The sequence below is a fragment of the Carassius gibelio genome, chromosome B20 (assembly GCF_023724105.1).
Source record: "Carassius gibelio isolate Cgi1373 ecotype wild population from Czech Republic chromosome B20, carGib1.2-hapl.c, whole genome shotgun sequence".
NCBI lineage: Eukaryota > Metazoa > Chordata > Actinopteri > Cypriniformes > Cyprinidae > Carassius > Carassius gibelio.
In genome coordinates this window covers 10193416-10209729 of record NC_068415.1, presented here as the reverse complement: position 1 = coordinate 10209729, position 16314 = coordinate 10193416, and the positions used below count along the sequence as shown (strand labels likewise).

The window sequence follows — 16314 nt, the reverse complement described above, 5'->3', positions numbered from 1 at the left end:
ATTGGTTCTCCTAATCCCAGACACTGTTACCATTGAGACTGTCTCATCTTGGATATGATGGTGCATTATTTTTTCTCTACCATGGGAATAGAAGATTTATTGCTTTGTGTGCTTTGTTAGTGGAAAATAGAGTGAGAAGCGGACAGGGCGTTCTGGGTTCCGCTCCAGTGGCCCTCCAGAACTCTAAAGGCTGCCCTACAGCTCTGACACTACCGCAGTGATGTCATCATGGCAGCTGGTGCTACATGTTCCCTTTGTCTCCAGACTTCCTGCTGTGAGACAGCAAGCCCTCCTCTCCTCTTCTCTCCTCTCATTAACTTTCTTACTTCCTTCTTCTCCTCTATTTTTTTTTTTTAAATCATTTATTGATCGAGTCAATTATTTGGTATTTTGGAATTGACAAATCTAATCTTGTGTTTCGAGAAATGAGAAGCTTGAGAGTGTAGTCAGCGCAGCGGGCGATGATGTCACTTGACTTCACTCTCACGGACTCTCTGGCCAGACCACAGCTGCTGAAGGTTCAAACACGTGTGTGAGAAAAAGTAAGACCGTAGCAGACGTGTCGGTTTCTGCGAGATCAAGGCCTTTGTTGACGTGCACCTCTGCCATTCTGTCTCTGTCTTTCCTGTATTCCTGTAACATTAGTCAGTTAAATATTAAGAGGGCAAGTTTTAAAATGTAGCTGCTCAAAAACCTGCATCTTATTTCATGCAGTGACAGAAATATTTGGGAAAAATTATTACAATTTAAATTACCCATGTGGATATGTAATATTTGACATATATTGCTCTATATCAAGGGTTGCCGTGTATTTTTCTTTGAGGCAGTATATTTTTAATTTTTAATTTTTAAATGTTAATACAATCCATGTGATGATTTTAGTTGGTTATTTTATCAACCATGTATGTCAACAATCATTTATATATGCATTAAAAAAATGAAAATAAAATCTTTACGTTTTTTTTTTTTTTTTTTACTTTCTAAAAATAAATAAAAAATAATGGGTCTTAAATACATCTTTTACATTTCCTGTATAATATTAAAATCTATTGATGGTTTTAGGGTGGATATTAATATAAATAACATTTATGTCCAAAAATATATCACACAGAGACAAACATACACATATATATGTCCAGTTTGTAATAGGTTTCATATATCTATGTTTTACTTAATATTACAGTATGTTTCATATAAAGAAAATTTATATATATATATATATATATATATATATATATATATATATATACATATACATATACATATATTGCATTTGCACATAGATAATTGTTTTCTATTTTGTTCAATTGTAAAACATTTTATGGTAAAGATGAATTTTCACAGCTATTAGTCTTCTGTCACATGATCCTTTAGAAATCATTCTAATATGCAGATTTGTTGCTCAGTTTGGTGTTTGTAGTGTTCAGAAGAGTTGTTTTTAATATTTGATACTTTTTTTCTGATTTTTGATGAACGTTTCTTTATAAATGTCTTTACTGTCACTTTTAGTCGATTTAATGTAACAATAACATACTGCAAAATACTGTGAGCAAAGTCATAGTCTAAAGTGCTAAAAAGACGCAGACAAAAACAAAAACAAAGCTCTTAACACAGGTGGAATTAAAATTTTCATTTGTGTGAATTCGACAAAAACTGTGTGTTTTGGTCCTTATTTATGTGTATGAGAGCAGGGTCATTTGTGAATCCGGCAATATCTGGTCCGTGTTATCTGTTAACTGAGGTGACGTAGAAATTTGGCTTGAACCTCCCCTAATGCAGATTGTTGTTGGGGTCATCAAGGTTGCTAAACTATCAAGGACATTAAAACTGTCATTCCAAATATGGCATTTCCACAGAAAAACAACAACACCTAAATAAAACACATCCAGGTGAAAGGTTGTTGCATGCTTTTCCTGTCATTGCACAAACAAATACAAATGACTAAACTAGAGTCACTGTGACTAATAAAAGTTATTGCAATCAGCCTGTGCTATTGAATCATCTCCTGGCTAAGATTGTGTTCAAGTCTCCGCTTTTAGACCCTGCTTTTTGTCAAAAAGATGTTTGCCTGCTAGAAAGTTAACAGTCAAATAGAGCATTAAATGCAGAACAAGTTAGCCTGAGACCATGAGTAGAAGTCAGACAGAGTGCCAAAAAATAGAAAATTGATGTCCTTGTTGTCCAGTTCACTGTTTTTCTTCTCTTTCTCTCTGTCTCCGTGGTAATGTGGTATTTACGTATAGATAATTAGGCCTTCATGCATCTGTTGCTGGCCATCATATATCAAGCACAACACAGGCCCACTGAGAAAGACTGCAAGGCAGTATGATTGGACAGTAGAGAGACAGTGGAACAAAAAGAGGATCATAGAGAAAGAAACATGGAGACTGGGGTTGGGGTGGGGGGTTGTCATGAAAGGGAGCGGGACTCAACAAGAAGGATTTTTTATGGGCCAGTAGTTCTCATATGTACATGCCTTGCCTACGTATATATTTTCAGAAGCCACAGAACAAAACAGTTCTTATTATGATTGTTTAATTATATTTATTTTACCATCAATTTAGCAATAGCAGTCAATAAATGTACCAGGAAACAAGTGAATCTCGCAGTCCCTGTTTTTGAGCCCTGAGTAGGTTACACTCCTCAATCGCCCCAGTGTATCTGAGAGGCTTTCACAACTCTGTCTAGAACAGTTTGAAAATAAAGAAAGGCAGTCAAAATAAGGGAGAGGAGCAGGACGCCAAGCCTTATATTGCCTCTTAAAACAACAGATTATTGCGTTATGTTAATAGAAAACCAGTGACTTTCCTGAATTTGTTTTGAAAGGTCATCTGTCATCTGATGATCTATAACTGAACGTCCATGCTGGAATGTCAGAAAAGGACCAGAATTGATGCTTTGTGGATTTGTGCTGACATGCACAGTTTATCTGCTTGTAATGTGATCAGTGTTTGTTTTCTGCAAGGGCACATCTCAACCCACCACAGTAGGCCCTACTGTATGTAAACACACACACACACACACACACACACACAGACACATACACACATTACTGTAGAAAAGTTCAAAGACCCCATAAAATCTAAATTGCAGTTTGTGTTTTTTTAGGCCATGTCTATATTTAGAAATGTACAAAAGATGATACAAATGGTATATAACAAATTATATACTGTATATATATCATTTGTTTGGCCTATTGTAAAAATGCATTTACAGTCTAAATAAAGCTGTGTTTTTATGAATTTTAAGATTTTCCCCTTGAAGTGTGTTTATAATATATTTTGACAGTTCAAACTAGTAGGTTCAAACTAAATATATTTTCAGTTTAAAATAAATATTTCCTCTAGCTGTTCTGTTTACAACACATATATAGCTATATATATTTAGTATTAAAATATATATTTGGCCACAAAAATACATATTTCCATGCCATATGTGTACAGTATTAATTCTGTTGGCATCAAGATAACATGTTAACATTACAAAACACATGCTTATTTCTTTGACACAGAGTTAAGCAACACAGGATGAATGAACAATACTGTGAGTATACATTACCAATGCCTTTTGTATGTCACATTCCAACTATTGTCCCTTTGACAAAACAAGAGAACAAGATCAAACCTCAAGTGTACAGAACCTCTTTATGGTCGGGGTGAAAGGGTTAGTGGAAGAAGTTGAAAATTAATTGATAAGTAAAAGAAAGTAGCAAAAATATATTCTGCCTCGCCTTAAAATAAAGATGTGTTCTCTCTCTCTCTTTCTCTCTGTCCACACACACCACAGACCTCATGTTTTTTTTTTTTTATCTGATACAAAACATGTTTTTCAGCAGGAAACCTTTACAGACAGTGCATCCATTCATACTCTTACACCCATGTGTGTGCACATTAGTTAGCATTGCATAAGAAAAATAAAATGTTATTTTATAACCTCATAAATAGAGTGCATTGTTGCGTTCAATAATAAATCTCGTTATTCAGAAAATGTTCAGGTAAATAATACTAGATAATGTTGTTGCTTACAGAAAAAGAGTACCAGACAAGCCCAGCTTTTCCAAACTAATCCAAGCTTTCACACTCTTAAAGATTTAGGTTATCAGCAGGAAATTAAGTTGTGTTTCTTAAGTTGTTTTTTCCCTTTCTTTCCCGACCTTTCTTCAGTCGTTCTCTTTAGATGACTTTTCACCTAGTTTTCTTTTTTTAAGTTTTCTTCCTTTCACTGGAACTGCTGCTGCATGTTTTTGGTCAGAATGCTCGATTTAGAATTTTGGCTTTAATTTGAAGTACCCATGAGTCTTTGGGGTGTTAGCTGTTGGGCAAGTCATGTAGTCACAGGTGTTTGCTGTCTTAGTTGTCCTTCGAATGCATAGCTGTACTTATTTAAAGCAACGTGCTAGTGGATCATTCAATACGCGTGTGGGTTTGTGTTTGGTGTGTGTTTGTTCATTGACCATGTTCATTGCTCATTGTGAAGAGAAGTTGTGTGGCCCTTGTAAAGGGGGGTTTAGAATTTCGTAGCAAAAATATGTACCATTTTATATTTCAGCAAGTTACTCCCTTAGGTGGCGCTATAAATGAAAATAAAAATAAATTTGAAGTTGAAGTTGAAATTTGATATGCTTTTTTTTTTTATCCTGCAATTACAAGTCAGCAACATTAATGGCAACCAGGTGCCAAATGTTGATACGCATCCACAATATCTGTTCTGTTAAATTGTTTCTCTTCTTTTTTTGATTCTACCTAACCCTGATGACTGATGAGTCTATAATAATAATTTTATGATTTTCATCTTTGCTTTTCAGACTAAAATTCATGAGCCATGCTAGTTTGAATGTGTTCTTTCCACTGCTGCTACTTGTTTGCTTCCATGGCAGTTTATTACAGTTAGATTTGCTTCCTCGCAGATTCTATCTTCTGTAGAGGTGCTGTGTTTGTATATAGTTTAATTTGGCCGTTGCTTTACAAGTCTACTCTTTCCTGCTGCTTACCATACGGCTCCTCTAAAATGGGCTCCCTAACAGACGGCCATATGTATGAGGCCAATGTATTCATGAAGGGGAGCAGGACATCATTTGTCCTCATTATATTCATTGCGAAAGCATGTCCAGAACCAAGTTTAACACTTCTCTGGCATTCAGAGTTTTTGGCTCATGTCTACCCTATACATTTCTCTTTGCATCCTGTTCAGTATGATCAACCTACCGGTTCAATGCAGTTACAGTTAATTTGAATCATTTATAGTAATTTCCTGGCATGTTGTTCAGTTTATGAGTCTGTCAATGATTTATCATGCTGCTTTGCCCCGCTCTTTCTCTGTCTGTCTCAGTTTTGCAACATGTTATTCAGTCAGCGAGCTGCTAGTCTGCAGAACCTGTTTCTCCTCTTCTCTCGTATGGAAGGATAGGAAAGAGTCGGGAGGGGGTGGTGTGGGTGTTTAGGGGGAATTTTTGGCACACTTCCTCATTTTGTCTTCATAAATAATTTTCCTTACCTCCTTCTCTCTTTTCAAACTCATAGCAGCAGAAACAACAGTTATTTTGCTGTACTTAAAAAGAGAAGAAGTGGTTTCGAAAGCATTGACTCTAGAATATGTGAGTTTAAGTGTGTCGGGGCAAAAAGCCGTCCTATCGTTCTGTGAAACATGACTTTTAGTAAAGTTTTTTCTTCTCTTTCTAAATATAGATGTCAGATTTTTTTTTCTTAGTGAGGTTGTGTAGTTTATCCAGACTTTTTTTTTTCTAATGACTATTTTAATTAGTAAAATATTACTGTATATGGCCACCACAAGATTATAATGTGCAGTATGAAACATGTATATTCACTAAAGACTTGCATTGGGTCCATAATGAATTAACTGCTCAGCAAACAGTGTTGCACAGGTGAGCATGTTAAGGTGGAGTCTCGAGAACATATAGGATAATTCAGACACACATAATAAGCAAGACTGTGAACCTGCTTACCCTGACATGTTGATATATGTAAGTGACTGGCCTATGACTCCTGGCTAGTATGCATGCTTATGCACGTGCACAATTTAGATGAAAATGTGCTCAGACTGCAGGGTTCTGAAGATTTCACAGGTTTTCTGTGTCATTTGCTATAAAATGGTGACATGATATACTGTATCGTCAGGAAGAGAGAGAGAGATGTTGTTTATTTGTGTTATCTAGTGTAAAGCTTTCCACCTGAGTGCATTAAACGGGTCATAATTACATTACTTCACGAGAAGGACATAAAGGGCCATGTGCAGAGTTTTTAGTGCTTGTAAATTATTTCCTTTTTCAAGAATGGAAATTTCTACAGCTGGGGAGGGGAAATCAAGAAGCGTACAGTCTCTGCTGGTCTTTCATAAACAATAAAATATTAAGTGGTTTCATACTGACTGTGGCATGGCCTGAGGCCCAGGCCTAGTTGGTTTTGTTTGGCCGTCCAGTTGTGCCTCATCTGATATTGATGAAGAAAGAGGACCTGCAGATTGAAATTAGTTCACCAGAGTTTTTTAATAGGAGCTTATGATGCTGCGATGCTGTCGGGATGTTAATGAGTTTCCTCTTCACTATTGCAAGCAAACAGTTCTTAAGAATTTCAGATCTATATCAGTCTAAATCTATGGCTCTGTTCCAAAACTGACATACATGGGCAGCTGCCTTCTATTCTTAGGCAGCATTCTAACTGAAATGGAACATGATTTGGAACATTCTATGTGGGCTGTTGCTTATTAGACTGTCATCCAAAACCTGTATGACTTTCTTCTTGCAGAACACAAAAGATGACATTTTGAAGAATGTTCGTAACCAAATAGTTTTGGTGAGCATTGACTTCCATTGTATAGACCAAAAAAAAACAAAAACATTCCATAATATTCAGTTTATGTTTTTTTATGCATACATTTTATGGTGCACACACATTTGGGAAAAAATAGTCCTTTTTATTGAATGTTATTAAAAAATATCAACTATTTTACTAGTTCGATTGAGATATATATATATATATATATATATATATATATATATATATATATATATATTTTTTTTTATTTTTTTTTTTTTTTATTTTTTTTTTTTTTTTTTTTGTATTGAATGAAATAAAAGACAAGGTTATTTACTTGACCCTTAAGATATTTCGAAATTGTTTTCATTAGGCTGGTTATGGAAAGTATGTACTTCATAACAGTATTCATAAGAGTCGTAATCTCATATAAGAGCAGATTATTTGATATTTATTAGCATATGTCAGCAGTTTATCCTGTCGTTCCCATATCTGCTGCCCTGCCCTCAGTGGATTGAATATGTCATGTCCCTATTCTCAGGTTTGATGTCGTATAATAGATGCTGAAGTTCAGTGACACCCTTTATTGTTTTGTTCCGAGATTGGTTATGTCAGATCGGGCAGGCATTCAAAAGATCATCATGCTATAGCTCTCCACAGCTGTGAACTGTGGATAAAAAGAAAGGTGATAAAAAAATAAATCTGTGACTCTGTTTCTTATTTATTTTTGTTTTGAGGAACAGTGCTCTCTTGTCTAATTGAGGAAGTGTTGTTTTGTTTAGTTTGTGGCACCGCTGCTAGACATACTTATTCAAGCAGTACTTATTTCCAGAGGATGGTAATGGCTCGCCATATAGTTAAACATCACAATTACATGAAAACTTAATCAAGGGCTGATGCAGAGAACCTGTCAGTAAACCACACAACTTTATCAGTCATGACCATTAAACCATATGTATTGATCATCGCTGTTGTAAAGCAAAGTCTGCTTATGTTTCACATCAGATGATAAAGGACAGTCATTAATTCTGTTGCACTGTTTTATATTGAGCTGAAGAAGAGGGTTTTGCCTTTATTTACAGTATGTTAAAAATATACATATTGGATTGTGTGTGTGCTATACCCCCTGTATTTTAACAGCTGTGAACACTCCCCATTAACATAACATCCACGGGAACTTTGGTTTCCTCACGTGCAAAACAAGCAGATCGGCAGCTACACCGCTAGAGAGGGAGAACGAGACATAGAATAGAGAAAGACACTGGCCCTTAAAACAGTATTTGGACACTTAAGCCAGACTTTAAAATGTCTGAATGCCATTGTTTTAAATAAAGAAATGTCATACTAAATGGCATTTGTTGGAAATAAATATACCACAAGCACACTTTTCATGCATAATATTTCACAAAAAGTGGTTTGTTATAAGTTTAAAATTACAAAACAATGGATATGTTGTTCAAAATAATAACATTTGGAGACTTCAGTGTCTGCCCCACTACAAAAAAAAAAAAATTACAGATTATTTTGTTTGCTGATTTGGTGCTCAAGAATCATTTCTCAACTGAGAGGCACAATATAATGGCCAAAGATATCCATCTGATTGATTTCAAACACATGGTTATAGCTCCTATCATTTACTTTTTATATATTATTTAATAATTTTGTCAGGGCAAGTAAAAATCTGAACTGTTGGCTGGTAGAAGCAATCCTTCTTGTTGAGTCCTAAGTGAATGCATATGCGTGCTAACATGCCGTGTAGTTTGTGCTTTGGGAGTGCCATTTCCTCTGACTGTCTGGATGTGTATGAATGTGTGTGTGTAGTGTGCATTTGTATCGGTGTTCCTAGTGGACCGCACCTCTTTCAGGAAGACAGATGCAAGACTGAGCTGCTCCAATCAGTCCGGTTCTCAGAATACAAGTACTAGACTGAGAGAGGAACATCATGGGAAGTCGGGTGGGAGAAATGACCAGTGACATAGAGGATATAAGGATGAAAGAGCGAGAGGAAAGGTGGATCTGATAATGGAGGAAAGCACTGTGAATGGATATATGTTTAGTGTCATGAAAAGAGCTATTGAGCCTTCACAGTCTATGGTCACTGAACTCTCTCTGTAATGCAAGTTCACCGGCCTCAGCCAGGCAAAGCCACACGTTCAGAAAAAAGGCTCAAATTAACACACACAAAAAAATAAAGCTACTTGCAAGTTTTTGGTAACTTTCAAAGGAACTGTAATATAATATTAAGTCAAACTATGAGAGATAATTTGACACTTGTTGATTTAACCAATGCAAATAATTCAAGTCAAAGTCTTCCGGTTCAGGTTTTAGTTCTGCATCTTCCTAAGACTTTTACCTCAGTGAGGAATATTCTTGCATTAACCAAAGCAAAAATATCATGATGTGTTGTTTTATGTTTTTATGAGAGGTGCTGTTTTACAGTCAGACAGCTTGTTTATGATGTTTTTGATGATGACACAGTAACCTGCACATTTTCATATTAGTATGCAAGAAAAACAAAAGAATTGTATTCTCTCACCACTATATATTCTGGACCGTGAATGCAAATAACCGACCCATGAGCCCATGCTATGTTAGTCTAAACAATTTGTCCAGCAAATTAGAATGGCAGTGAAGCAACAGATTTTAATGCTATTCCTTATGACATTTTATCTCTCGTTTTGCAGTTCTTATTGGTCACACATAGGATACTTCCATTGATCTATTTAACAATGGGGACATGTTCGGGCAGGTCACGACTGCTTCAATGGTACATGCATTTAAATGAAAAACACCTTTGCACAATTTAACGATAAGCGTTGATAATGACTAAAATCTAAAGTTGTATCATTGCTGGGAACTGAGAGAAAGAAATACCTCAGTCTACTGCAGAATTAGTGTTTATTTGCCTGTTCCTCTTTCCTGTTGCAATATTGACTTTAAAAGAACCTTTGTTTAACACAAACAGAATAAGACTTTAATCAGTGTCAGGCTGAATCGGACAAATTGCAAAAACCATATATTTGAATTGTGGGTCACTGAAATCAGACCTTTCCATTCTTTTTATTATTATTTTTTTACATTGTGCTTATTGTCACACCATATGGTCTAAAGTTCAAGGCTGTAAAGACATTAGCTTGCAACACTTTTTTGCATACAGAGCAGCAGATACATTCGGCCATAAAAACCTATCCCTCCTAGTCATCGAATCTTCATTTCAAAGTTAGACTACTTTTTTTTCTTTCAGAGGCACTATGGTGGGGGAGTGAGGGTGAAAAAAACAGATTGGACCCTGAAACTGTTGTTCTGCTCTCTGATTGGCTGACTACTGTTGCTAGGCTTGTCTTTTGTGTTTTTTTCACTCTTTCTTCCCCCTGTTCTCTGATAGGTCAGGATGGAACTGGTTCAGACTAGGGCTGTGTCAGGCAACTTTTCTGCCACTTGTTGAACATCCGAAGGCTTGTGGTTTTAGCGTGGCTGCTCGTTCAGTACAAGAAAAACAACAGCGCAGAGACGCACATTCACAGAGAGGCACTTCTACAAACACATCCTGTTACTCAGAAAGTGTTCACACAGAAAGTGTTCACCGGCAGAGAGTTACGAACGGAGCCAGAGTTATTGGCAGATGTTGGCTGTTTTTCTTACAGCTCCATGAAATCAGCATATACTGTATAGTATTAAATGAATGGATTTTCACACATGAGGAAATACTAAAGAAATCTCCATAGCTGGAATTGTAAGAGTTATATTTAATGAAGCTTTGAGGTTTATATATATGGCAAAATATCTTAGTTTTAGTCAAATTCATAAAAGTGAAGAAAAGGCGGAAATAATATTTCTTGGAAGATGACTTCCATCTGTTAAATTATAATTTCCTTGTTTGACATGTTTTACTGATACAAATAATGAAATTTGATCACTTGTATATTCCTGTAAGTATATCAGATGTATATGTCTGGACTTGTTCCTCTTGTGTGATGCTTAAATGACTTTGTTAATACACTGGAAAATTACTTAAAATTGGTCTAAAAGCAAGATTTATGCTTATCATTTTGAAAGCTTTTATTATTAGCTGTGTTTTAGGTTTGTTTCTGCATGTGGATGGAGTCTTTCCACTTTTTTATGGTCTGTTTCCATAGATATAACCAACTGAGCAGCTGAGCCCAATGTTATGATACGGTGTGGGTACAGTAAAGCCTGAAGTTTATTCTCAGATAATAGTTATGGCTCTTTTAATAAAGAGAGGAAAAGGGTGCCTTGGGGAGGTGGGTGCAAGGCAAACGCTGACCATTCTCTTCTGTAGGTTTGCTGAGCCATAGGGCTCAGTGAGCCTGGTTAACCACCCCCCATCACCAGAGAGAGTGCTGACTCCTGCTCTGGTCTGTTTACACCCCCTCATCCCCCCGATGTAGGACGGTCCCTTCAGACACAATGAACATGCTGAATAGCTACTCTTTATCTCGTGAGCAGTGCCAAATCCACACGCTTTGACAGCCTTCTGCTCGTGCACAGGACTTTAATTCATGTTTGTTGGGCTTTATTGCTCCACAGTATATCTACAATAGTGCATTTCAACATATAGAGGGAAATACAAGACACTATGCTTTTGTTGTGAATCATTCAATTTGTTGGTAAGATTCAAGCTCAACTGTGAACAAAATTCTAAAGTGCATTGAATCAGCTTGAAAAATTACTTTTTCTTATTTTAGTCGTTTGAATATCAAGGCACCTGTAGAAGTAGTTTTTTTTCTTTTTCTAGAAAATAATCAATCTCTGAGCCAAAAGCGTCACTTTATCTATTAGATGCCTTGACTTGTCCCCTGTGGGGCATATAAAGCTGACAGCAGGAATTGATCTTGGCTTGTTTTTCACAGTAGTCCGTCCATGCCGTCATCCTCGTTCACGTTGCAGGGCTTGTTTACTGCAGTTTGCATTTGCTGAAGGAAAAACATCCCCTCCTACTTGCTTAGGCTACTTAAATCTGTCCCTTTCACCGGGCAGTTGTAATGTCAGAAGGTAACAATGTTATATAGACTAGACAAATCCTGATTATGTAAATAGGTTTATTGGAAGACCAAGTTAATAGTCTGTTAAATATTAACCAACATTAGAAAGCTTTTCCAGTCATACATTTGAAGGCAAAGAAATGCACCCTATCAAAAGTGCACTGAGATCAGCTCAACATTTCGGAGACATAGATAAGTTATATATATATATATATATATATATATATATATATATATATATATATATATATATATATATATATATAAGACGTTTTAAAAGTTTATCTCACACCCAAAAATGAACTTTTGTCATTTGCTATCATTCTTGTTGTTTCATTGTATCTTTTATCCCAGTAAATGGATAAAAATGAATGAATTTCACTAATCAAAGGAGTTTGCAACGACGTTATGGTGTATAAATGATCACAGAATATTATTTTTTGCATGAACTACCGTTTTAAGTCGCCTGTAGGCGCAAGTCTACTTTAACCCCGCCTCTTTGGCGTTGATTGGACAACGTAGGTTGTTTTTGCAAAGCGATTGGCTACTGGGCTCGCCAGTCATATTTACAGCCTGTTATTTACCACAAGAGGGCTAGGAAGAGTGGGTATTCTGTTCGGGAGCTTCAACAGCTGATATGAGCGGCTAGCCTAACCAAATGCCTCAAGGAACAACGGGAGCTAAAACAAATAAAAGATAGTCGATCTATTTTTTTTATTTAGAGGCAGAAAAGCGCAATATGAGGCACGCATCGGCATCTAATGAAACTATGGAAAACTCCTCTCTCACCATGACAGACTTGTTCAAAATGTGCACTCAGTGCGAGCGGCTTAGTAAAAAGGTAAGAAAGCAAATAAGCGCTTGACAGCGAGTTTATCTAATAACAGATGTGCTTTTAGTTAACCTGTTTTCCTAGTCTATTTTTTTTTCATTGATTTTTTTGAATACTCTCCGTTTATTGAGTCCGTTTGCTGCAGTGCAGTCAGTTCTTTGTACTTGCATCATGAACACTGCTTGCTTGTTTTTCTCGGTCTTCTGTCATCGGATCAATAGACGCTCGTCTTTTATCAAAAACTGACAGTATTAAATACAGTGTCACATCGTCGAAATGCTGTTGTTTTTATTCAAGCAACGCAATAAATTCATATATGCAAGATTACCATTGTGTGGAACTGATATATATTGTTGCAAGAGGACAGACTGATTTGCTCACAGCATCAAGTTTAATAGTATTCAGTCATGTATTTCTAAAGGATTGCTTGCATATTCCTGTCTGAGTCAGCTATTTTGGCATGATTGTGTCACTGGTATATTGCTAACTCAGACAACCTTTTTGTTCATAGTGAATCTAGGTTGTTTCGAATCATTCTCTTTGTGCCTTTCACAGCTTCTATAGTATCAATAACTAATGAAGGATGTTCAAGGTCTTACTGTTGCTACTGATCGCATTAAGTACTATGTATTATGAAGAATTTTGTTTCTAATCCATGCCAGAGAAAATTCTAGAACCAGCCACTGATATTTGAGCTGAGGAAGGATGTTGTTTTTAATAGCTCTCAGTCTGATGCCAGTATTTCTTCGATATAATAATCACAGCTTCATGCCAAGTGCTTCTCTCTGGTTTTGACACGTATGTCGATCATGTAATAATGTTATTGATTTTGATGTTTTTAGGACGTTGGAGTGCGAATCCCCAGACCGGTGGGAAATGGACCAAGTAGATTCATTCCAGAGAAAGAGGTTAGTGTTAAAATCAACCCTGCCGGATTTAAAGCTGGCATGAATCACACTCCAACCATTATCACCCACCCACCCCACACTTTTTATTCTGGCATTGAAAGTTTACATTATCTTTATTCCTCTGTTGTCCCAGATACTTCAAGTCAGTAAATTGGATGAAAGAATACAGTCGATTTTTGAGGACGCCTTTGCAGTGCTCGGTCGCCTTGACAACATCTCCTTAGTGATGGGGTTCCATCCTCAGTATCTGGAGAACTTCCTTAAGACACAGCATTACCTGCTTCTGATGGACGGTCCATTGTCTCTGCACTGCAGACATTACATAGGGATAATGGTGAGATTGCAGACTCTATTTTTGCATGCAACTCAAAAATCACATTAATGGATTTTTCTAAAGGCACATTTGTCTTTAACAGGCCGCTGCCAGACACCAGTGCACGTATCTGGTCAACCTGCACGTGAATGACTTCCTGCAGGTCGGAGGTGATCCTAAGTGGTTGAACGGTCTGGAAGAAGCCCCACAGAAGCTGCAGGCTCTTGGGGAGCTCAATAAGATCCTGGCCCATCGCCCCTGGCTGCTCACCAAAGAACACATTGAGGTATGACTTCAACATCACAGTCACACATAGATACTCACCTACAGCTGTTAGGCAACTCTAACAAGCGCAAAGTAGTTTTATAATGCCGTTATAGAGAAATATTAGGTGTTAAGTCAGTCTGGTTTCAGTAGATATGAATTGTATTAGTTATAATGAGTTATAAAAATATGTGCCTTTTACATAGCACTTTTTTTTGTGGCAAATCTGATCATTTATTTAGAATATAGTACTTACTGCCATTTGAATGATCCTATTCTCTGATGAGCATAAATTGAATTCAAAGTCAGTTCATTTATTAAAATCATGTTGATTAGATTTCATAAATTAAAAGCATGTTAATTTGTGAATAAATATTTGTTTGGATATTATTTGGGGTTCCTAATATGAAAAATGTCAGGTAGAAACAATATCATTAAAAAAAGGCTAATTAAAGATTAAAATTCTTTTAAAAAAAAAAAGTTGTATTTAATAGTTTTGTGTAATATTCCTTGGTGATGATTCACAGCTTAATATTTAAAAAATATTTGTCAAATGTTATAATCTAAAATTGGGATATTCATGAATAAATAATTCATAAAATTTGCTAAATAAAGTCCTTGCCTTAAAAAAATGTAAATAGTAAATAAGTTGTGTGCACTCACGTATTTCCTGTGTATGGAAAATATGCTATTACTTTATACTTGATGGTTACGACATGAGTCATTAAACTGAAACTTTTCTTGAAAATGTTTTTTAAAACCACCTGAAACCAACACGAATATCAAGAGTACATTTCTAAGAATTAGACTTTTCAAATCTTTTTCCTTTTCTTTGTTGTGAACACTATTACATTTTATTGAACCTTAAATACATGTATATATTTTTTTCCTTTTTTTACAGCGTCTACTGAAGGCAGAGGAGCACAGCTGGTCGCTGGCCGAGCTGATCCATGTTGTAGTGCTACTTACGCTCTATCACTCTCTGGCCTCCTTTACATTTGGTTGCGGCATCAACCCTGACATCCACACAGACGGAGGACATACATTCAGGCCGCCCTCGCTCAGCGGTTACTGCGTTTGTGACATTGCTAATGGCAACGGTGTCCTGGAGGAGATGTTTGGGAACCAACAGGTGAGACAAAGGGAAATTTCTAATATTTGCTTGTCGTCCTGAAAAGGGATCTGTTGAATGCACGGAGCGCACAGTTCAAATTCCTGACCATAGAGTGTACATAAGCTTGTGATGACCTAGATTCCTTGTATGCGTGTGTTTAGGTGTCTGAGTTGTCTGGTGAGGTGGAAGTGTTGATGGAGAAGATGAAGCAGCTCCAGGAATCTCATGACGAAGAGGAAGCCAGTCAGGAGGAAATGGCCACTCGTTTTGAGAGGGAGAAGACCGAGAGCATGCTGGTGGTCACCTCAGGTAGATTTTTACAAATTTTTTAGGTTTGTTTTAAACAACAACTCCAGACTTGTATTAAAACAACATATTTGATCAACAGAGGACGAGGAGTGTGTACCATCGAGAGATGTTTCACGACACTTCGAAGACCCTAGTTATGGCTACAAGGACTTTTACAGAAGAGGAGAACAGGTGCCCACCCTCAGAGTGCAGGTGAGAAGAAAGTTGCATTGTCTCACTTGTTACCATTGGTAGACAAAAACAAAATAATAAAATAAAATAACAAAAATGCGATATTATCTTTCCTTTGACAGGACTATAATTGGGAAGATCACGGATTTTCCCTTGTGAATCGGCTGTATCCGGATTTTGGACAGCTTCTGGATGAAAAGTTCCAGATCGCTTACAATCTGACGTACAACACAATGGCGACACACCACGGTGTGGACACGTCAATGCTTCGTCGAGCCATCTGGAACTACACCCACTGCATGTTCGGGATTCGGTAAATCCCTCCGCTTTTTATTTATTATTTGTTCAGATATTGTTTAGATATTAGATGTTGTTTTATTCGTATGTAGTCATTTAAATCATATTGCTGAGCTATCTTTCTTTGACTGTCTAATAGGTACGATGATTATGATTATGGAGAAATTAACCAGCTGCTAGACCGCGGTTTTAAAGTCTACATCAAAACTATGGTGCGCACTCCAGAGAAGATCACCAAGAGGATGTACGACAGCTTCTGGAGGCAGTTCAAGCATTCTGAGAAAGTAAGAAGCACTTCAGACCAAAAAAGAAATGTTATTTTTGAAGGTTAAA

The 16314-nt window shown here is 36.7% G+C and overlaps 1 protein-coding gene across 2 annotated transcripts in view; it reads left to right on the top strand.

Moving 5' to 3' along the window:
- Positions 1-16314, top strand: part of sesn1 (sestrin 1) — a 38391-nt gene that overhangs the window by 19514 nt on the left and 2563 nt on the right. Inside the window, exons 1-9 of one of the 2 annotated variants that reach the window (XM_052585611.1) lie at positions 12372-12614; positions 13448-13513; positions 13647-13847; positions 13930-14112; positions 14992-15222; positions 15366-15513; positions 15593-15705; positions 15807-15997; positions 16121-16265. In XM_052585611.1, the coding sequence (XP_052441571.1) occupies positions 12513-12614; positions 13448-13513; positions 13647-13847; positions 13930-14112; positions 14992-15222; positions 15366-15513; positions 15593-15705; positions 15807-15997; positions 16121-16265 (1380 nt within the window). In that variant the 5' untranslated portion in view covers positions 12372-12512. Of the gene's footprint in view, positions 1-12371; positions 12615-13447; positions 13514-13646; positions 13848-13929; positions 14113-14991; positions 15223-15365; positions 15514-15592; positions 15706-15806; positions 15998-16120; positions 16266-16314 lie in introns of those variants that run through there. The other variant, XM_052585610.1, reaches the window with a different exon arrangement.